The 16577-nt window shown below is 41.8% G+C and overlaps 2 protein-coding genes across 2 annotated transcripts in view; both read left to right on the forward strand.

Moving 5' to 3' along the window:
• The first annotated feature begins 1206 nt into the window (after positions 1–1206).
• On the forward strand, positions 1207–5421 carry LOC124285852 (beta-1,4-galactosyltransferase galt-1-like). Its single transcript, XM_046722127.1, has 2 exons — positions 1207–2717; positions 4370–5421. Exons 1-2 carry the CDS (start codon positions 2209–2211, stop codon positions 5256–5258), a joined length of 1398 nt encoding a protein of 465 aa, XP_046578083.1. The 5' UTR covers positions 1207–2208; the 3' UTR covers positions 5259–5421.
• A 9502-nt stretch (positions 5422–14923) lies between these two features.
• LOC124285871 (choline transporter-like protein 1) overlaps positions 14924–16577 on the forward strand; it is a 42650-nt gene continuing 40996 nt past the window's right edge. The window contains 1 exon segment of the mRNA XM_046722150.1: positions 14924–15048. The gene's annotated coding sequence lies outside the window, so the exon portion shown is untranslated.

Here is a 16577-nt window from a genome sequence, read left to right on the forward strand (position 1 = left end):
CATTTTATGTTCAAACAACGAAAAATATCCTTTTCATCTTAAACGCTGCCAGGTAAATGTAACAGCAAGTAATACATGTCTAAGACCGCCTCCGTGGTGTAGTGGTTAGAGCGTCCGCCCGGAGAGCGGAAGGTCGCGGGTTCGATCCCCGACTGCGTCATACCAAAAGACGTTAAAATATGGTACTTGTTGGTCCCTGCCTGGCGCTCGGCATTAAAGGGTACAAAAAGGACTGGTCGGCTCGGAGTCAGTATAATGTGTCTGAGTGGGGTATTCATGCTTCACTGCGGCATGGTATCTCAGTTGGCAAGCACTATAAAACCAGCTTAAGTCTGGGCTAGTACAAGCAGCCGCACATACACAACACACGCATGCACGTCGTCATATGAGCGAAATATTCTCAAGCACGACGTTAAACCCAATTTCACCTCACCTAATACATGTCTAAACAGACAAGTAATTAAAATTGTCAGATGTATATCTGCATATGATCAGTGTGCACTACAACCCAAGCGGGGCAGTGGGGTAGCCTAGTGGTTAAAGCGTCCGCTCGTCACGCCGAAGACCTGGGTTCGATTATCTACATGGGTACATTGTGTGAAGCCCATTTCTGGTGTCCCCCGTCGTGATATTGCTGGAATATTGTTTAAAAAGCGTAAAACCATACTCACTGACTCACTCCAACCCAAGCTGCCTGTGAAGCCTTAGAAGGTTAACAGTCACATGACATCCCATTCCACCGGGTACCCATTCACTGCTGGGTGAATGGAGGCAATTTTGAACAAACTCACTTGTCTAAGGTCAGACCGCATGTGTTACAATTGCTTCAATGTGGGGAGGACTCAAGCTACCGCTATCAATAAACCTTTTCGCGAACAGCAACTGTCATGACCGACATTCACTGATCCATTCAAATATTTTTCTCCTCTATTTTGTATTGTACGCCCAATGGATTCTGTTTGGGGCTCTTCCCAGTCATTGGCGTTTTATATACGCAAGTGCATATACCAAATATGACATTAATGACATGAAATATGATATGATAGCAATTCCGGTTTTGATAACCCTGTCAGGAAATGTGAATACAGGGCGTGGTTCGTGGTTGATCGGCGCTGAGTGAATAGACGAGACGGAGCATTTCACAGCCTGTTTATATATGCTTCTATTTATTCATAGTCACAGTACCGGGGCCGGGTAGGATATTTTATGTACCGCACAACAGGCTGTTGTTTGATATAATTTCAATACATGGATCACTGAGCTTGAGAAGGGCAACTGTGTGTTAAGACGTTTATATAGCTTTGTGTTTGATAACAGGCATAAAGGTTGACATATAATGTTTTGGGTGGGTGCTGCATGTAAACAGCTCAAACACACCAGTGCACTGCGTCTACACACCCGTATGCTACACGTCTTGTGTCTTTCTTCGGAATTAACCAACAAGGTACAGTGTCAAATATCGGATTCAAGTTCAACTGGACGATGTGACAATTAGGAGCTTGTACCCAAGAAACTGTGTGTACTAAGTCACCCGCCGTCGTCTTGTGAAAATATGCCGATGAGCAGACGAGAACGAAGAAACTGGATATTTGGGATTTTTTTGTTTACGGTCGTGGTTCTGAATGTCACGGGGCCAGTTTTTTTATACTTACATTCCAGAGGACGGCACAGTATAGACTATGACTCTATCCAGGGTACTATACTGTCTAAAGCTGAACTCGGCCTCGTTCTCGTTTCCTGACATCGAGAACAGGGCACAAGGCGCGATGTCGGAAGTGAAGGGTAATCCCAAGAAGACGAATGAATATGATCCTAGAAAGCAACTGAAGGGAGCTCTTGAGAAGAAAGTGAGTCCTAAACCAGTGGGTGGGAAGAGAGCAGTCGTTAAATCAGAAGTCAAGGGACCTAGAAGTACTGCCAGGGAACTTAGCCAAGGCACACTAAATGAGAGAGGTCGGGTGCTTGATATGAACCGTAAACCCGCAGTTGGGAAGAGAGCAGACGTCAAATCAGAAGTCAAGGGACTTGGAAAAACTGCCAGGGAACATAATACAGGCACACTAAATGAGAGAGGTCTGGCGCTGAATTTGAACCGTCAAACCCGCAGTTGGGTATAAAGCAGACGTAAAATCAGAAGTCAAGGGACCTGGAAATACAGCCAGGGAACGTAATAAAGGTACACTAAATGAGAGAGGTCGGGCGCTGGATATGAACCATAAACCAGAAGTTGGGAAGAAAGCAGACGTAAAATCTTTCCGACAGAAACTTCGGGCACCGCAGGTGGAAGCAATTGAAGAAGCACTGGAAGGACTCCCCGAGGACGACGCTCCTAGAATAGCTGCCCCGAAGAACAGGGTAGCAGGGAACATCTTTGAAAGTGATGTGAAAAATGAGCATGTTCAAGAGGAAAAGCGGGAACATATAAAAGTTAACCCCCGGAACGACAAACACAGTGATACTTACGTTTTGCCAGGAACATTTGATTACGACAGCGATTGGTTCCAAACCGAGGTTAACTTGGACGACGACGACAACAACAACGACGTGTATGCATTCTCAGCCCATTACGACGCCAGCGACACAGTTGTGAGGGTCGTCGCTCTAACACCAACGTTCCAGACTGTGCCGGTGTTTTGTAGACTCGAGAACAATGGACAGGTTCTGTTGTCTGTGGAGGAAGGAAAGGAGGTCAAAATGAAGGATCATCATGACAGAAGGTATTTCTACTCACTCACTCACTTACTCAATCACTCAATCACAATGTATCACGACGGTCCGTAAACAACAGGAGCGTGTCAAATGTCGTAACAAAAACTACTATCAGTTAATAATGGCAACTGGGTAGCCGAGTGGTTAAAGCGCTCGCTCGTCACGCCGACGACCGGGTTCGATTACCCATATAGAGATCCTCCCCCGTCGTGATGTTGCTGAAATATTGCTAAAGACGGCGTAAGACAAAACTTTCCCATTCACACACAACCAACTGATGTATTTCGGCGCGTCATCAATATGGTTCTCTGTGAGTGCCAAAGTCCTATAGATACGCTATATTGTTTGTTTCCTGTTAAATACTACACTCAGCATTATTCAACCTGTATGATGGCAGTCTGTAAATGGCGGAGTGATTGACACCATGAGTAACGATCTACCCTTCTGGGATACGATGACGTGTCAGCAAAGTCCCGGAGTCTGACCACACGATGCCGTAAGTGGTCTCTTACAAGCACGGGTTGCTGAAAACCCCGTTAAGTGTAGTCCGGACGCCGTAGTAGAGTGTGCTGGATGCAATGATATGCAATTGAACCTTGCTAATCCGGACACTTTCCTTTTCTCAATTATTGTTAGGATAGGGCATTTTTTAAATATCATGTGGTATGCGCGGCTTCCAAATGTCTGTGGCCCGGATAAGAGGGTTTCCACAGTAAAAACCGACGTACACGCACGCACGCACACACACACACACTCGCGTACACGCAAGCACGCGCGCGCGCGCACACACACATTTAGTTTTACGCTGCACTTACCAATATTCCAGCTATATGGCGGCGGTCTGTAAATAATCGAGTCTGGACCAGACAATCATGTGATCAACAGCATGAGCATCGATCTGCGCAATTGGGAACCGATGACATGTGTCAACCAAGTCAACGAGCCTGACCACCCGATCCCGTTAGTCGCCTCTTACGACAAGCATGGGTTACTGAAGATTCATTTTACCCCGGACCTTCACTGGTATAGAGAGATAGATAAAGCGTAACATCGTATTCCAGTTATATCAAGACTTTCAGCTTGATGTGGGAGGAAAACCCGAATTAATACATGTCTTAAACAATTACCACTCTGGTTAAACCCATGAGCAGAGGTATAGCTGACAAACCTAGAAACCTAATCGAGTCGAATCGAGATTTGACACACGTTTCTGGCGTGCCCAAGGTACGCAACTCTGTGCGCCTTAGACGACAGAACCACCCGTCATTAGCAGGGATTGGGAAAGGCAGGGGCCATGGACCATTTTGCACATTAGAATAAACAATGGCCCATTAAAATTTTGAAGTTTACTATTGATACAAGGGTTTTGGCCCATTCTAAATTCAGAAAATGGCCCGTTGTCAAAGTACTCTATCCCAATCCCTGCATTATTATTAGTATGGGTGAGTTTAGTTTTACTCCGCTTTTAGCAATATTCCAGCAATATCACGGCGGGGATATCATAAATAGGCTTCACACATTGTATCCACGTGGGGAATCGAACCCGGGTTTTCGGCGTGACGAGCGAACGCTTTAACCACTAGGCTACCCCACCGCCCAGTATTAGTATGTAAACTATTTATACTTATGTGACGTATCACAAGTTTCATTTACGTTTCAGTTATACAGCTGCCGTCATTCTGTGCAAAGTCCACAAAGGAGCTCAGCCAGCGAGATTGGCAGTCCTACAAGATAAAAGCCAAACCCCAACAAAATACATGAAAGTCAATTACCCAAAGAAAGAGCACCACGCCTTCAGTGTTTGTGTGACTCCTTTCAGCCCTGTTTATTGGGATGCGCACGAGCTTGTTCAAAACACCGAGCTTGGGATTATACTGGGGGCAGAACATTTTACATTTTACGTCCAGTCGGCATCAGGACCCGTCCCGAACTACCTGGAAAAATATCAGGGGAGGGGTGTGGCAGAGGTGTTACCTTGGTCCCCTCTTATTGATGAGGTTCACGCATATGGCCAAATCGCCGCAATACAGGACTGTCTTTTCCGGAACAAAGCCACCTCCGATTATATACTTTTTCAAGACATCAATGAAATATTTATGCCTCTTAAACATAAATCCTGGAAAGACCTTATCGAAGCTAAATTAAAACACAAACCAAAAGTAGCTGCCATTGTCTTTCTAAAGAGTTTCTTTCCTTTGGTTGATGCCAAAGATTTAGCAGGAATAGAGGAATATTATATTCCTTTAGTTAAAAAGTACAAACTATATGTTTTGTCCAATCCTTGGCGAGAATCCAAAGTGTGGGACGTGAGGATGCGATCTAAATTTATTGTTATTCCAAACAGAGTTGTTTCCCTTGGAATAGTCAACAACGTCAATAAGTTCAAGGACGGTTATACTTCGATGACCATGGATACACAGGAGGGTTTGTTATATCAGTATCAAGGCCAGAAAGACGAAAGCAAACCCCTTGTTATGGACACCTCTGCTAGACGTTTCGCGTCGGATTTAATCGAAAGAGTTGCTGAAGCGTGGAACGATGAAAAGTGAAATAACAATACTCTCCAACAATAGAGAGAACAAATAATACAGTGTAACGTATTTAGTCCACGATTTGTTAATGCGGACATTTCTTAATACGGACAACTTCATTCAGAACGCTGTCGTTCGGATTAATGGAGTTCAATTTTTCAAAATACATTGTTGTTCTCAACTTGTGTTCGTGGTGGTGTAAAGCATACAAGCATCTTATGATGAGGTGCGAGCAAATGCTTAATCTTTGTGTATTGAAATATTCTAGATACTGGCATAGTGCTATGAATACACAGTGGCATATACTCGTAGAAAGTGATCAAATGTAACAAATGTTGTATTTGGGATTACACCTTCACGGTAAAGTACAGATTCTAGTACATTTGTCGGGTTAAGTCCCATCCGAGATTCGAACCTACACCGTCAGAGTGAGGCACTTAATCGCCAGCACATAAAGTCAGTCGTCTAACCCGTTCAGCTACCAAAAATGAAAGTCGGACAACTGGTAGTCTAGACCTCGGACTTTATGTACCTGTCTGATAAGTGTTAATTGGCACGGCTCCCATGACTGAAAGCTAAGAATACATAGTGCCATTTAGAAAGTGGTCAAATGTAACACATGTTATATTTGGGATTACACATTCTCAGTAAAGTACAGATTCTAGTACCCACATTCGAACCCACACCGTCAGAGTGAAGCACCTAATCACCAGCACACAAAGTCAGAAATCTAACCCGTTCTGCCACCGCGGCTTTCACAAAAAATGGAAGTCGGAAGGGACTCAACCCAACAAAAGTACTAGAATGTGTTCTTTACTGAGAAAGTGTAACCCAGATTTACAACATGTGTTACATGGTAATGCTAGTCATTATCAGTGCTCAAGAAGTAGCTTTCACGGAAACCTCTTGCACAAAAAGGTGTACCCTCATTTCATCCAAACAATAGGTAAAGACGGACAATGTATTGTTAGAAAATACGTCTTTTGCAAATACTACCTGTCATGACATCAGTGTTTATATCATGTTACCATAGCGACGCGACAGCGTCAGTTTCCATGGAGATGAAGCCTCATTAGTCCGTTTGATAAAGCACAGATAATCAATACCCGTAGGGAATACGAACAAGGGACGTGCGACGTAACTGATTATATTTCTTTGTCTTTCAATTCCAGCTAAATGTGCAATATTGACGCCGGAGACCGCTGTTTCTCATTATGGTGTGTAATAACTTATTATGGTGGTTCTTAACGTTATTGGTCCGTGAAGATCGGGGTTAGAATTGATCTTCAGTAACCCTTGCTTGTGGCCAGGCGTCCTGAATCGGTTGACACATGTCGTCGTATCCCAATTGCGTAGATCGATCCTCATGCTGTTGATCACTGGATTTTCTGGTCCAGACTCGATTATTTACAGACCGCGCCGTAACTGGAATATTGCGGAGTGCGGCGTAAAACTAAACTTGTTATTACGTCATATTTTGTCATATTTTACTATCTCTGCTGTTAACTATTGTGGATCAGTAGGATTGGGTGTGTAGGGATTGTCTGGCCAGAGTATGTCCACAGTTCATCCTGCTTGTTGTTAACTATTGTGGATCAGTAGGATTGGGTGTGTAGGGATTGTCTGGTCAGAGAATGTCCACAGTTCATCCTGCTTGTTGTTAACTATTGTGGATCAGTAGGATTGGGTGTGTAGGGATTGTCTGGTCAGAGTATGTCCACAGTTCACCCTGCGTGATCTGTGGATCAGTAGGATTGGGTGTGTAGGGATTATCTGGCCAGAGTATGTCCACAGTTCATCCTGCTTGTTGTTAACTATTGTGGATCAGTAGGATTGGGTGTGTAGGGATTGTCTGGTGAGAGAATGTCCACAGTTCATCCTGCTTGTTGTTAACTATTGTGGATCAGTAGGATTGGGTGTGTAGGGATTGTCTGGTCAGAGTATGTCCACAGTTCACCCTGCGTGATCTGTGGATCAGTAGGATTGGGTGTGTAGGGATTATCTGGCCAGAGTATGTCCACAGTTCATCCTGCTTGTTGTTAACTATTGTGGATCAGTAGGATTGGGTGTGTAGGGATTGTCTGGTGAGAGAATGTCCACAGTTCATCCTGCTTGTTGTTAACTATTGTGGATCAGTAGGATTGGGTGTGTAGGGATTGTCTGGTCAGAGTATGTCCACAGTTCACCCTGCGTGATCTGTGGATCAGTAGGATTGGGTGTGTAGGGATTGTCTGGCCAGAGTATGTCCACAGTGAATCATGCTTGTTGTTAACTGGATTAGGATTGGGTGTGTAGGATTGTCTGGTCAGAGTATGTCCACAGTTCACCCTGCGGGTGTGATCAGTAGGATTGTGTGTAGGGATTATCTGGCCAGAGTATGTCCACAGTTCATCCTGCGTTGTTAACTATTGTGGATCAGTAGGATTGGGTGTGTAGGGATTGTCTGGTGAGAGAATGTCCACAGTTCATCCTGCTTGTTGTTAACTATTATGGATCAGTAGGATTGGGTGTGTAGGGATTGTTTGGGCAGAGTATGTCCACAGTTCATCCTGCGTGATCTGTGGATCAGTAGGATTGGGTGTGTAGGGATTGTCTGGGCAGAGTATGTCCACAGTTCATCCTGCGTGATCTGTGGATCAGTAGGATTGGGTGTGTAGGGATTGTCTGGTGAGAGTATGTCCACAGTTCATCCTGCGTGATCTGTGGATCAGTAGGATTGGGTGTGTAGGGATTGTCTTGTCAGAGTATGTCCAAAGTGAATCATGCCTCTTTGTTAACTATAGTGGATCTTTTGGATTGGGTGTGTACGGATTGTCTGGTCAGAGTATGTTCACAGTTCATCATGCTTGTTGTTAACTATTATGGATCAGTAGGATTGGGTGTGTAGGGATTGTCTGGGCAGAGTATGTCCACAGTTCATCCTGCGTGATCTGTGGATCAGTAGGATTGGGTGTGTAGGGATTGTCTGGTGAGAGTATGTCCACAGTGAATCATGCTTATTAACTATAGTGGATCTGTTGGATTGGGTGTGTAGGGATTGTCTGGGCAGAGTATGTCCACAGTTCATCCTGCGTGATCTGTGGATCAGTAGGATTGGGTGTGTAGGGATTGTCTGGCCAGAGTATGTCCAAAGTGAATCATGCCTCTTTGTTAACTATAGTGGATCTTTTGGATTGGGTGTGTAGGGATTGTCTGGTCAGAGTATGTTCACAGTTAATCCTGCGTAATCTGTGGATCAGTAGGATTGGGTGTGTAGGGATTGTCTGGTCAGAGTATGTCCACAGTTCATCCTGCGTGATCTGTGGATCAGTTGGATTGGATGTCTAGGGATTGTATGTCATCGTGCCCCGATTGAGTGGGTCACTGCTCAAGGTATCAAGCATTGGTTTGCCTGACCCAGATTCGGAAACTTATAGGCTGTCATGATATAGCTGCAATATTAATGACTGAGGTGCGACAAAACATCCCCTCACATTTAGTTATGTTGATCAGATATCTCAAAATTCAACAAGAGAATGACGATAGTTGAAGAGACACGCCACCTTTACCATTATTTAGTCAACAACACTCAGCCTTCTACTTGATGAACCCGTGAAGATCCGGGTTAGAATTGATCTTCAGTAACCCATGCTTGTCGTAAGAGGCGACTAACGGGATCGGGTGGTCAGGCTGTCTGACTTGGTTGACACATGTCATCGGTTCCCAATTGCTTTGATCACTGGCTTGTTTGCTCCAGACTTGATTATTTACAGACCGCCGCCATATAGCTGGAATAATGCTGAGGGCGACGTAAAACTGAACTCACTCTACTTGATGAACCTTTAGACTGCTTCGCTGTCTTACATGTTAGCGTGTTTCTATCTTAAGAATGCTACTCGTGAAACAATTATTTGTTTGGGTCCTGTAGAATTTATTCAGCAGTTCATAGTGCATTAAGCCAATGTTGAAGTTACATTTTATCATGTGACACGACCTCTCACGTCTAGACAATAGTCTGCCATGCATTGAGTGAGTGAGTTTAGTTTTACGCCGCCGCTTTTAGCAATATCACAGCGGGGGACACCAGAAATGGTCTTCACACATTGAACCCATGTGGGGAATCGAACCCAAGTATTCGGCATGACGAGTAGCACCTTTAACCACTAGGCTACCCCACCGCCCCTGTCATACAGACACTAAAACAAACGTATTCAGTACATCACAAGTAAGTATATAATGTTTGTCAAGGCTTCATAACAGGAAAATTAAGAACGTGTCTTGGCTCCTTTGTATAATATTGACCTATTATAATTTAACATCCTCTTTTCTCTATAAAATATTTCGATGACTAGGCATCAGTCTAGTCTCTACAAGAAATGGTCGGTACGATCTCCTTGTGTCTGTATGACGGAATTTATTATTCAGGAGCTGCTTTGAAATTCAAACTACTTGCGTGATGGAGTCGGAGAACTGGTTTAAATAATTCCTCAGCAATATCGTTTGACCTTCACACAGTGACATATCCAGGATGTCTCACTGCGAATGACCGCGAAGACCCAATCAGCTGTTACGGGACCTCGTTCGCTCAAGCTAGGTTATCTCTAACGACCGTTTGTCGTTCTTATGGTGTAGGATTAACGACAATCGCACCTCCAAGATTTTTGTCTGAATAAAGGTCCTGTAAATGACGCACAAGGAATACGTATCGTCGCGCTACGTGTCACGTAAATGAAATTATGCTACATTCAACGTCGGACAATAAAGGAGAATCAACAATAGCATGTATGCAAAGGACACCGAACAAAGAGTATATATATAATTGGTATTTACGCCTTAAGGGCTATCAGTTAGATCTGATGAATAGTGTTCACATTTTAATGCTGTTATTAAAACACAGGTCAGCGCACTGACCCATGAATAATGCTTATGCCCAAGGTTCTAGAATTTCAGAACACATTGTGGAGACGAGACAAGGTGACTTCATTGAGCATAACACGCAGATATCATTGATCGAGGTTACCTAATACAGTTGATGTTGGTTGGTGTTAGGGTGAGCTACACAAAGATATACTGATGGTCGTGACTTCAGACTGTACACCAAGAATTTCTATAAAGCAAAATATGGTGTCGTAAATATCGGCCATCATGTACAACATTACCATTTGACCAATTGTGAACTGACATATGAGTATTTTGAACAGTTTTAGCGCCCTGTCGTCATTTGCAATGATAATAGACCGAAGTTGTGAACTGCAAAATGACAATGTTAGACCAATCGTCCTCATGTTGCTGCCGACAATCTCCGGCATAGAGACATGGACAGGCCTGCTAAGCCCCCTAACACGTCCGTTACAGATCATCTGCTGCACTTACATTAGACTTTAGTGTACACCAGAGACACATCGCCCAAGTTGGGTAGCTCTTCAAGCGTTCGTTTCTTGTTTAACACCGAAATGTTCTAGCTATATCGCACCGGTTTTTAAATAATCGAATCTGGACCAGACAATCTTGCGATATGATCATCGATCCACGCAACTTGGATGCGATGACATGTGTCAGCCAAGTCGGCGAGTCTGACCACCCGATCCCGTTAGTCGCCTCTTACGACAAGCATGGGTTGCTGAAGATCGATATTCCAACTATATGGCGGTGGTCTGTAAATGATTGAGTCTGGACCAGACAATCCAGTGATCAACAGAATGAGCATCGATCTACGCAATTGGGATACGATGACATGTGTCAACCAAGCCATCGAGCTTGAACGCCCGATCCCGTTAGTCGCTTCTTGCGACATCTTCAAGGGAAACGTTTGGCAATACCATTGGTAACCCAACGTAGGGTCGTCAATGTTATGACCTGAAGGTGTTATGCATGTATTGATGGACAACCAGATATATCTACAGTCTTATCGTCTTAACACCTTCGCTATCATTTCATCAGTTCCTTTATGTTCTGTAGTTCGTATATCTTAATTACCTCAGCTTTAGTAGCATTCCATACTCAAATAGGCCACTTATGTTTTGTGTTGAGTAATAAAGCAGAAATAATGTTCAGTTTCTCTACCTGTCGACTGTGCGTGTGTACACTGTGAGTGACGCTTCAGACGTCACATGATACAATCTCTGGAAAGAAATTCTAAAACGGACGTATGTGTTGGAACTGTTTTGTGAGACTGTTTTACACTTTGACCTTTCAGTTTAACTTTCCATTGCCGAAACCTTAACGGGCGCTTTGCAAGTCATGGATGAATGTGGGTCAACTAATCCTTAGAAGCACGTTCTTAGAAGGTACTTGAGTAATTATTAACACCAAGTTCAAGAACGGATTTTCAGAAATCAGATTGAAAGAAAATCAGTAGGCTGAAATAAAGGCCTTTATAGGAATATATACATACACGCACGCACGCATGCACGCACGCACACATTTATACAAATACCACATATAACATTTATATCGATGACAAATTTTACATTAAATATTTTTTAATAATATCGAAAAATGAAATTAAAACAATGGGATCTACAATGCTTGCATTTATACGTGTGGGAACTGATGTATAAATGACCTTCCCACATTCGGTTGAATGTCACCCCTAATCCAAACAGAAACAGGTAGTACCACGCCATGATTGATTTTTCTCCTGATAACAATTAACCTGCCCGAGACGTCGCGTGCCGTTGCCACTTCGGCGGATATATTTCGCAACAACCTCTCCGGGAGAACCATCAGACCAAAACAAATGTGAGCAGATCGTCGACTGAATTAAATCGTTAAGATATCGATGAAATGTGCAAGCTGAACTGTGCATTGCGATTGAGTTCTATTTGTTTTACAAACAGATCATTTATAACGTATCCGCAGGCAACCTTTCTTGAATATTTCAGTGTTGTTTTGGGAGGGAATAACGCTACATGTTTGTGTGTATTCTCACCTATTACTTACGGAATATACAGAGAGAGTTAGGTACTAAACCAAGGATATCGAATCCCGGGTCGCCCCCATAGTGTTTGTCGACTGTGTGCTCGTGGCATTCATTCAAGTCCTACATCATATTGGGCTTTTCTCCAACTTTAATCTGACACGCTCTGATAGACCCGTGCAAAAAAGTATTCGGACACTTGACGTAATTTCCATAGACTTACATGTTAATTCAGTGTAGCATAAATAATTTTCATGAAGTGAGTTTTGGATGGATCTATGTAAAATTTGACAGGCAAATTTGAAATCATCTCTGCTCTGCGCACTTAATTTCATTTCAGTTCAATTTTCCGAGCACTATTAAACTAATGACATCACAATTATCAACTAACGTATGGTTCCACAATGCACAATCCCATAGGCCGCCATGTTAGAGGAGTCCACAGCACTGTACATATGTTGATTAAATTGTTGCCATTCGATAAATAAGCAACAGAAAATTAAACAGAAATGATGTGATTATAGGTAAGATGATTCCTCACAAATGTGCACAATTTGACTTGGATCTTAAGAAAATTAAATTCATGAAAATTATTTATGCTACACTAAATTAACATGTAAGTCTATGGAAATTACGTCAAGTGTCCGATTATGTTTTGCACGACTCAATACTGTTGAAGCGGCGTTAAACCTAACTCACTCACTCACTACAACTGATACACAAATAATTTGCGATGACAGTTGCTGTACTTTAGACGTCGACAAAAATATACATTAACAGTTAAAGTAAACGAGATATATAAGTCAGATCAATAGGTTAGATCAAGAGGTATGAAAATGCCCCCGGTAAACACTTTACCTAACGTTGAAATGAATTATTATATATACAAGGCAGATAATAATTTATTTCAACATTAGGTTAATGTGTTTTTCTTAAATTGTCCATAGTTGCCTTGTCGTGAAGAACGCGGGCGCTTTTTCATACCTCTTCGACCGATTAACCTATTGATCTGACTTATCAACTCCCGCACACGGTGATCGCTCGGTGGCCTACCACATTTTCTTAGTAATCTCAGCCAGCCCTGGAAGAAGTTTATGTTGGACATGAAGTCACTAGTTTCACTAGTTCGTGTGACTATCACATGACACAACTGCAACAAAATCGTGACACTTTCATGATATCAGTTTGTATATCCAGTTAATATCAAGAATATTTTGTAAAAATCGGCATATATTGTAAACGTACTAAATAGTGATGGAAAAGGTCAGAACATTGCAATATCACACCTGGGTCGCTACCCGAAATATTATTAAACTATTGGAATGTATTGAATGTACCCTAACGATTATTGATATTAAAGTAGGGGTAGTGTTCACTGATTAAAAAAGAATCAGGAACGATATAATTCATACCGATATCCAATATAGGAATGATTTATGTAATAGCATAAGCTGGCTAAGTGGGTTAGATCGCTCGACTTTGTGTGCTGGCGATTAAGTGTGAGTTCGATTCCTGGATTGGACTGAATCTAACTAAAGAGCTAGAATATGTACTTTACTGAGAAATTGAAATCCTAAATAGAACATATGATATATCATAAGCAAATTATTGTTTCGTTCTCTCCCACGATGACGTCACACTGGATTTGGTGTTTCACAATAGGTCCCGTGTAGCCCGTGTTTGTCGTAAGGGCACACCAATAATTGGTTTGGGTTGTCAGACTCCGTGTGCCATATTTAGTCATTAGTGTGCCCGGTCCAGATTCGAAAAGTTACTGCTAACCTTGATGACAGACAGACAGACAGACAGATTTTTCTATTTACGTCTCACCATATGTACATTAAAAGAATAATACATATAAAATATACAGTAAAATTGTAATGCACAAATGCCACCCCAATGGAGTTATATATAATATATCACAGAGCAATATAAAAGAATTCAAGTTGATAAAAGAAAGTTGAACATAAAATAATACACGTACATACATATAGCATGAAAAGCATATACAACATTAAATATGAGATTATTTATATAAAAATTGCTGGCGTCGTAAAAGGATTCTAAAGCAGTTTTTGGCACATACCTTTATAAGATGTTCGGTGCTTAAAAGGAGTGATAACTTCTCAGGTTCCGATAAGAGGGTAAAACGTGGTATGAAATAATTTGCTGGTATTAAAAGGCCTTCCCTTAAATCTTCATAAAGTGGCTATTCCAATAAAACGTGCGGTTCAGATTCAACTTTATCTGGGCAGTGGAAACATGGTCTTTCTGCGAGTTCGATTCCTTCGTAACGGCCTGTTTCTATTCTGATGTATTTGGAAAAGTGTTGAATGCGGCGTCACGCATCATTCACCCACTGAGTTTGTGAATGCGATGTCAATGCGATGTGAATCGACCGCCCCAGTCACTGAATCATGATGGGACATATTTTCATTTAATATATAATGTTGAAGTGCATATTATACAGATCAGTTTTATCAATTATGGAATCATTTTCCGACCCATACTTCTCACAGCCTTACATAAGGACTATAATATCATGACTGTTCCTTATCCAACATATACCCCTACAAAACCGTACCCTTGGCAACATGCACGAAAGAACATCTGCAAAAATACATCAGAATGTTGAAACAAAGCAATTACTTATACTAAAGACAGAAAAAACCCATCAATATCTCCTTTTACATTCATGAATAAATGATCACAACGAAGTTCAGCGGGTGAATACATATCTCTCTACCTGGCCTGGTTCATTATCGACCTCCATGTTGTTGTGACGTCACGGCCAGGTGAAACACGCCGGGTCGAGGCAGTTCCCCGTTACAACTCGCATGTTCCTCAATGTACATTGCAAGCAGATAATAAGGATTTACTTACAGGACTTACAGGAGCTCAATATCACAGGTAGGGTTGTAAACTATGTCACATTCGCTGCAAATAGGAACTACGTCCACGAAGACATCAACAGCACCGGCTTTGTCGGGAGCTGATGTTGTTTTTCGTTAAATCAACGTTGATGACATATTTTTGTCTTTTAGGCTTAAAATAATCGGTTTGAAATATAAACCGCATTTAAATTTCCAATTTACAGATTACGAAGACTTATTTGTACTATTTATGGGGAAATTGTCAAATTACGAGATTAAAAAAACCTTTATAGCTTTAAATTTTCAAAATACAGTTCAATTGTATGCTAAAAATGTTATTGAAATCTATAGACATGATAAATGCTGGTATACAATAAAGATGATAAAGTTTATAATTATAAATATACAAAATATTCAGAATTATTTTCTTTTCTGGTAGGTGGCTCGTATCTATATTTTAAATTGAATTAAATGAAGTTGAATTAAAATACAAGGAATTTTAGGGGAATGTAAGACAGTACGCCGTAAAATTCAAACTATTTCCAGCATTTAATAATTCAGGTACATATTGCCAAAGAAATATCAAACGTGCTTTGACTGTAGAAATATCATTAATATTCAAGCAACGGATACTCTCATGAAAATGTGGAATTACTGTGACATTTGTAGTCGTTCCTGGATTGTTGCGACCCTGTAACTATGGCAACCTTACCATCCGAAAAATTACAGCTAAATATACTTCTACATAAACAAGATGGACGTCCGTCAAATGATGTCACCTTATGTGATCATATCACTATCCCTTACCATAAGAGTTTCTGCTGATGTAATCATTCTGTGTCTCCTGCTATAATCATTCTGTGTCTCCTGCTATAATCATTCTGTGTCTCCTGCTCTGCTATAATCATTTCCGTATCCCCTGCTATAATCATTCTGTGGCTCCTGCTCTGCTATAATCATTTCTGTGTCTCCTGCTCTGTTTAATTATTTCTGTGTCTCCAGCCATATTCATGTCTGTGTCCCCTGCTATAATCATTTCTGTGTCTGCTGCTCTGCTATAATCATTTCTGTGTCCCCTGCTATAATCATTCTGTGTCTCCTGTTATAATCATGTCTGTGCCTCCAGCCATAATCATGTCTGTGTCCCCTGCTATAATCATTCTGTGGCTCCTGCTCTGCTATAATCATTTATCATCTCCTGCTATAATCATTTCTGTGTCCCCTGCTATAATCATTCTGTGTCTCCTGCTATAATCATGTCTGTGCCTCCAGCCATAATCATGTCTGTGTCCCCTGCTATAATCATTCTGTGGCTCCTGCTCTGCTATAATCATTTCCGTATCTCCTGCTATAATCATTTCTGTGCCTCCAGCCATAATCATGTCTGTGTCCCCTGCTATAATCATTCTGTGGCTCCTGCTCTGCTATAATCATTTCCGTATCTCCTGCTATAATCATGTCTGTGCCTCCAGCCATAATCATGTCTGTGTCCCCTGCTATAATCATTCTGTGGCTCCTGCTCTGCTATAATCATTTCCGTATCCCCTGCTATAATCATTTCTGTGT

The sequence above is a fragment of the Haliotis rubra genome, unplaced genomic scaffold (genome assembly GCF_003918875.1).
Source record: "Haliotis rubra isolate DU_JTF1 unplaced genomic scaffold, ASM391887v1 Scf37, whole genome shotgun sequence".
Lineage (NCBI taxonomy): Eukaryota > Metazoa > Mollusca > Gastropoda > Lepetellida > Haliotidae > Haliotis > Haliotis rubra.

What these genes read in the sequence shown, in the direction of transcription:
- LOC124285852 (XM_046722127.1), top strand. Translation starts at nt 2,209, where the DNA reads ATGAACCATAAACCAGAAGTTGGGAAGAAAGCAGACGTAAAATCTTTC. An exon ending in AAGGATCATCATGACAGAAG is followed by an intron (nt 2,718 to 4,369) that starts GTATTTCTACTC and finishes TTTACGTTTCAG; the next exon opens with TTATACAGCTGCCGTCATTC.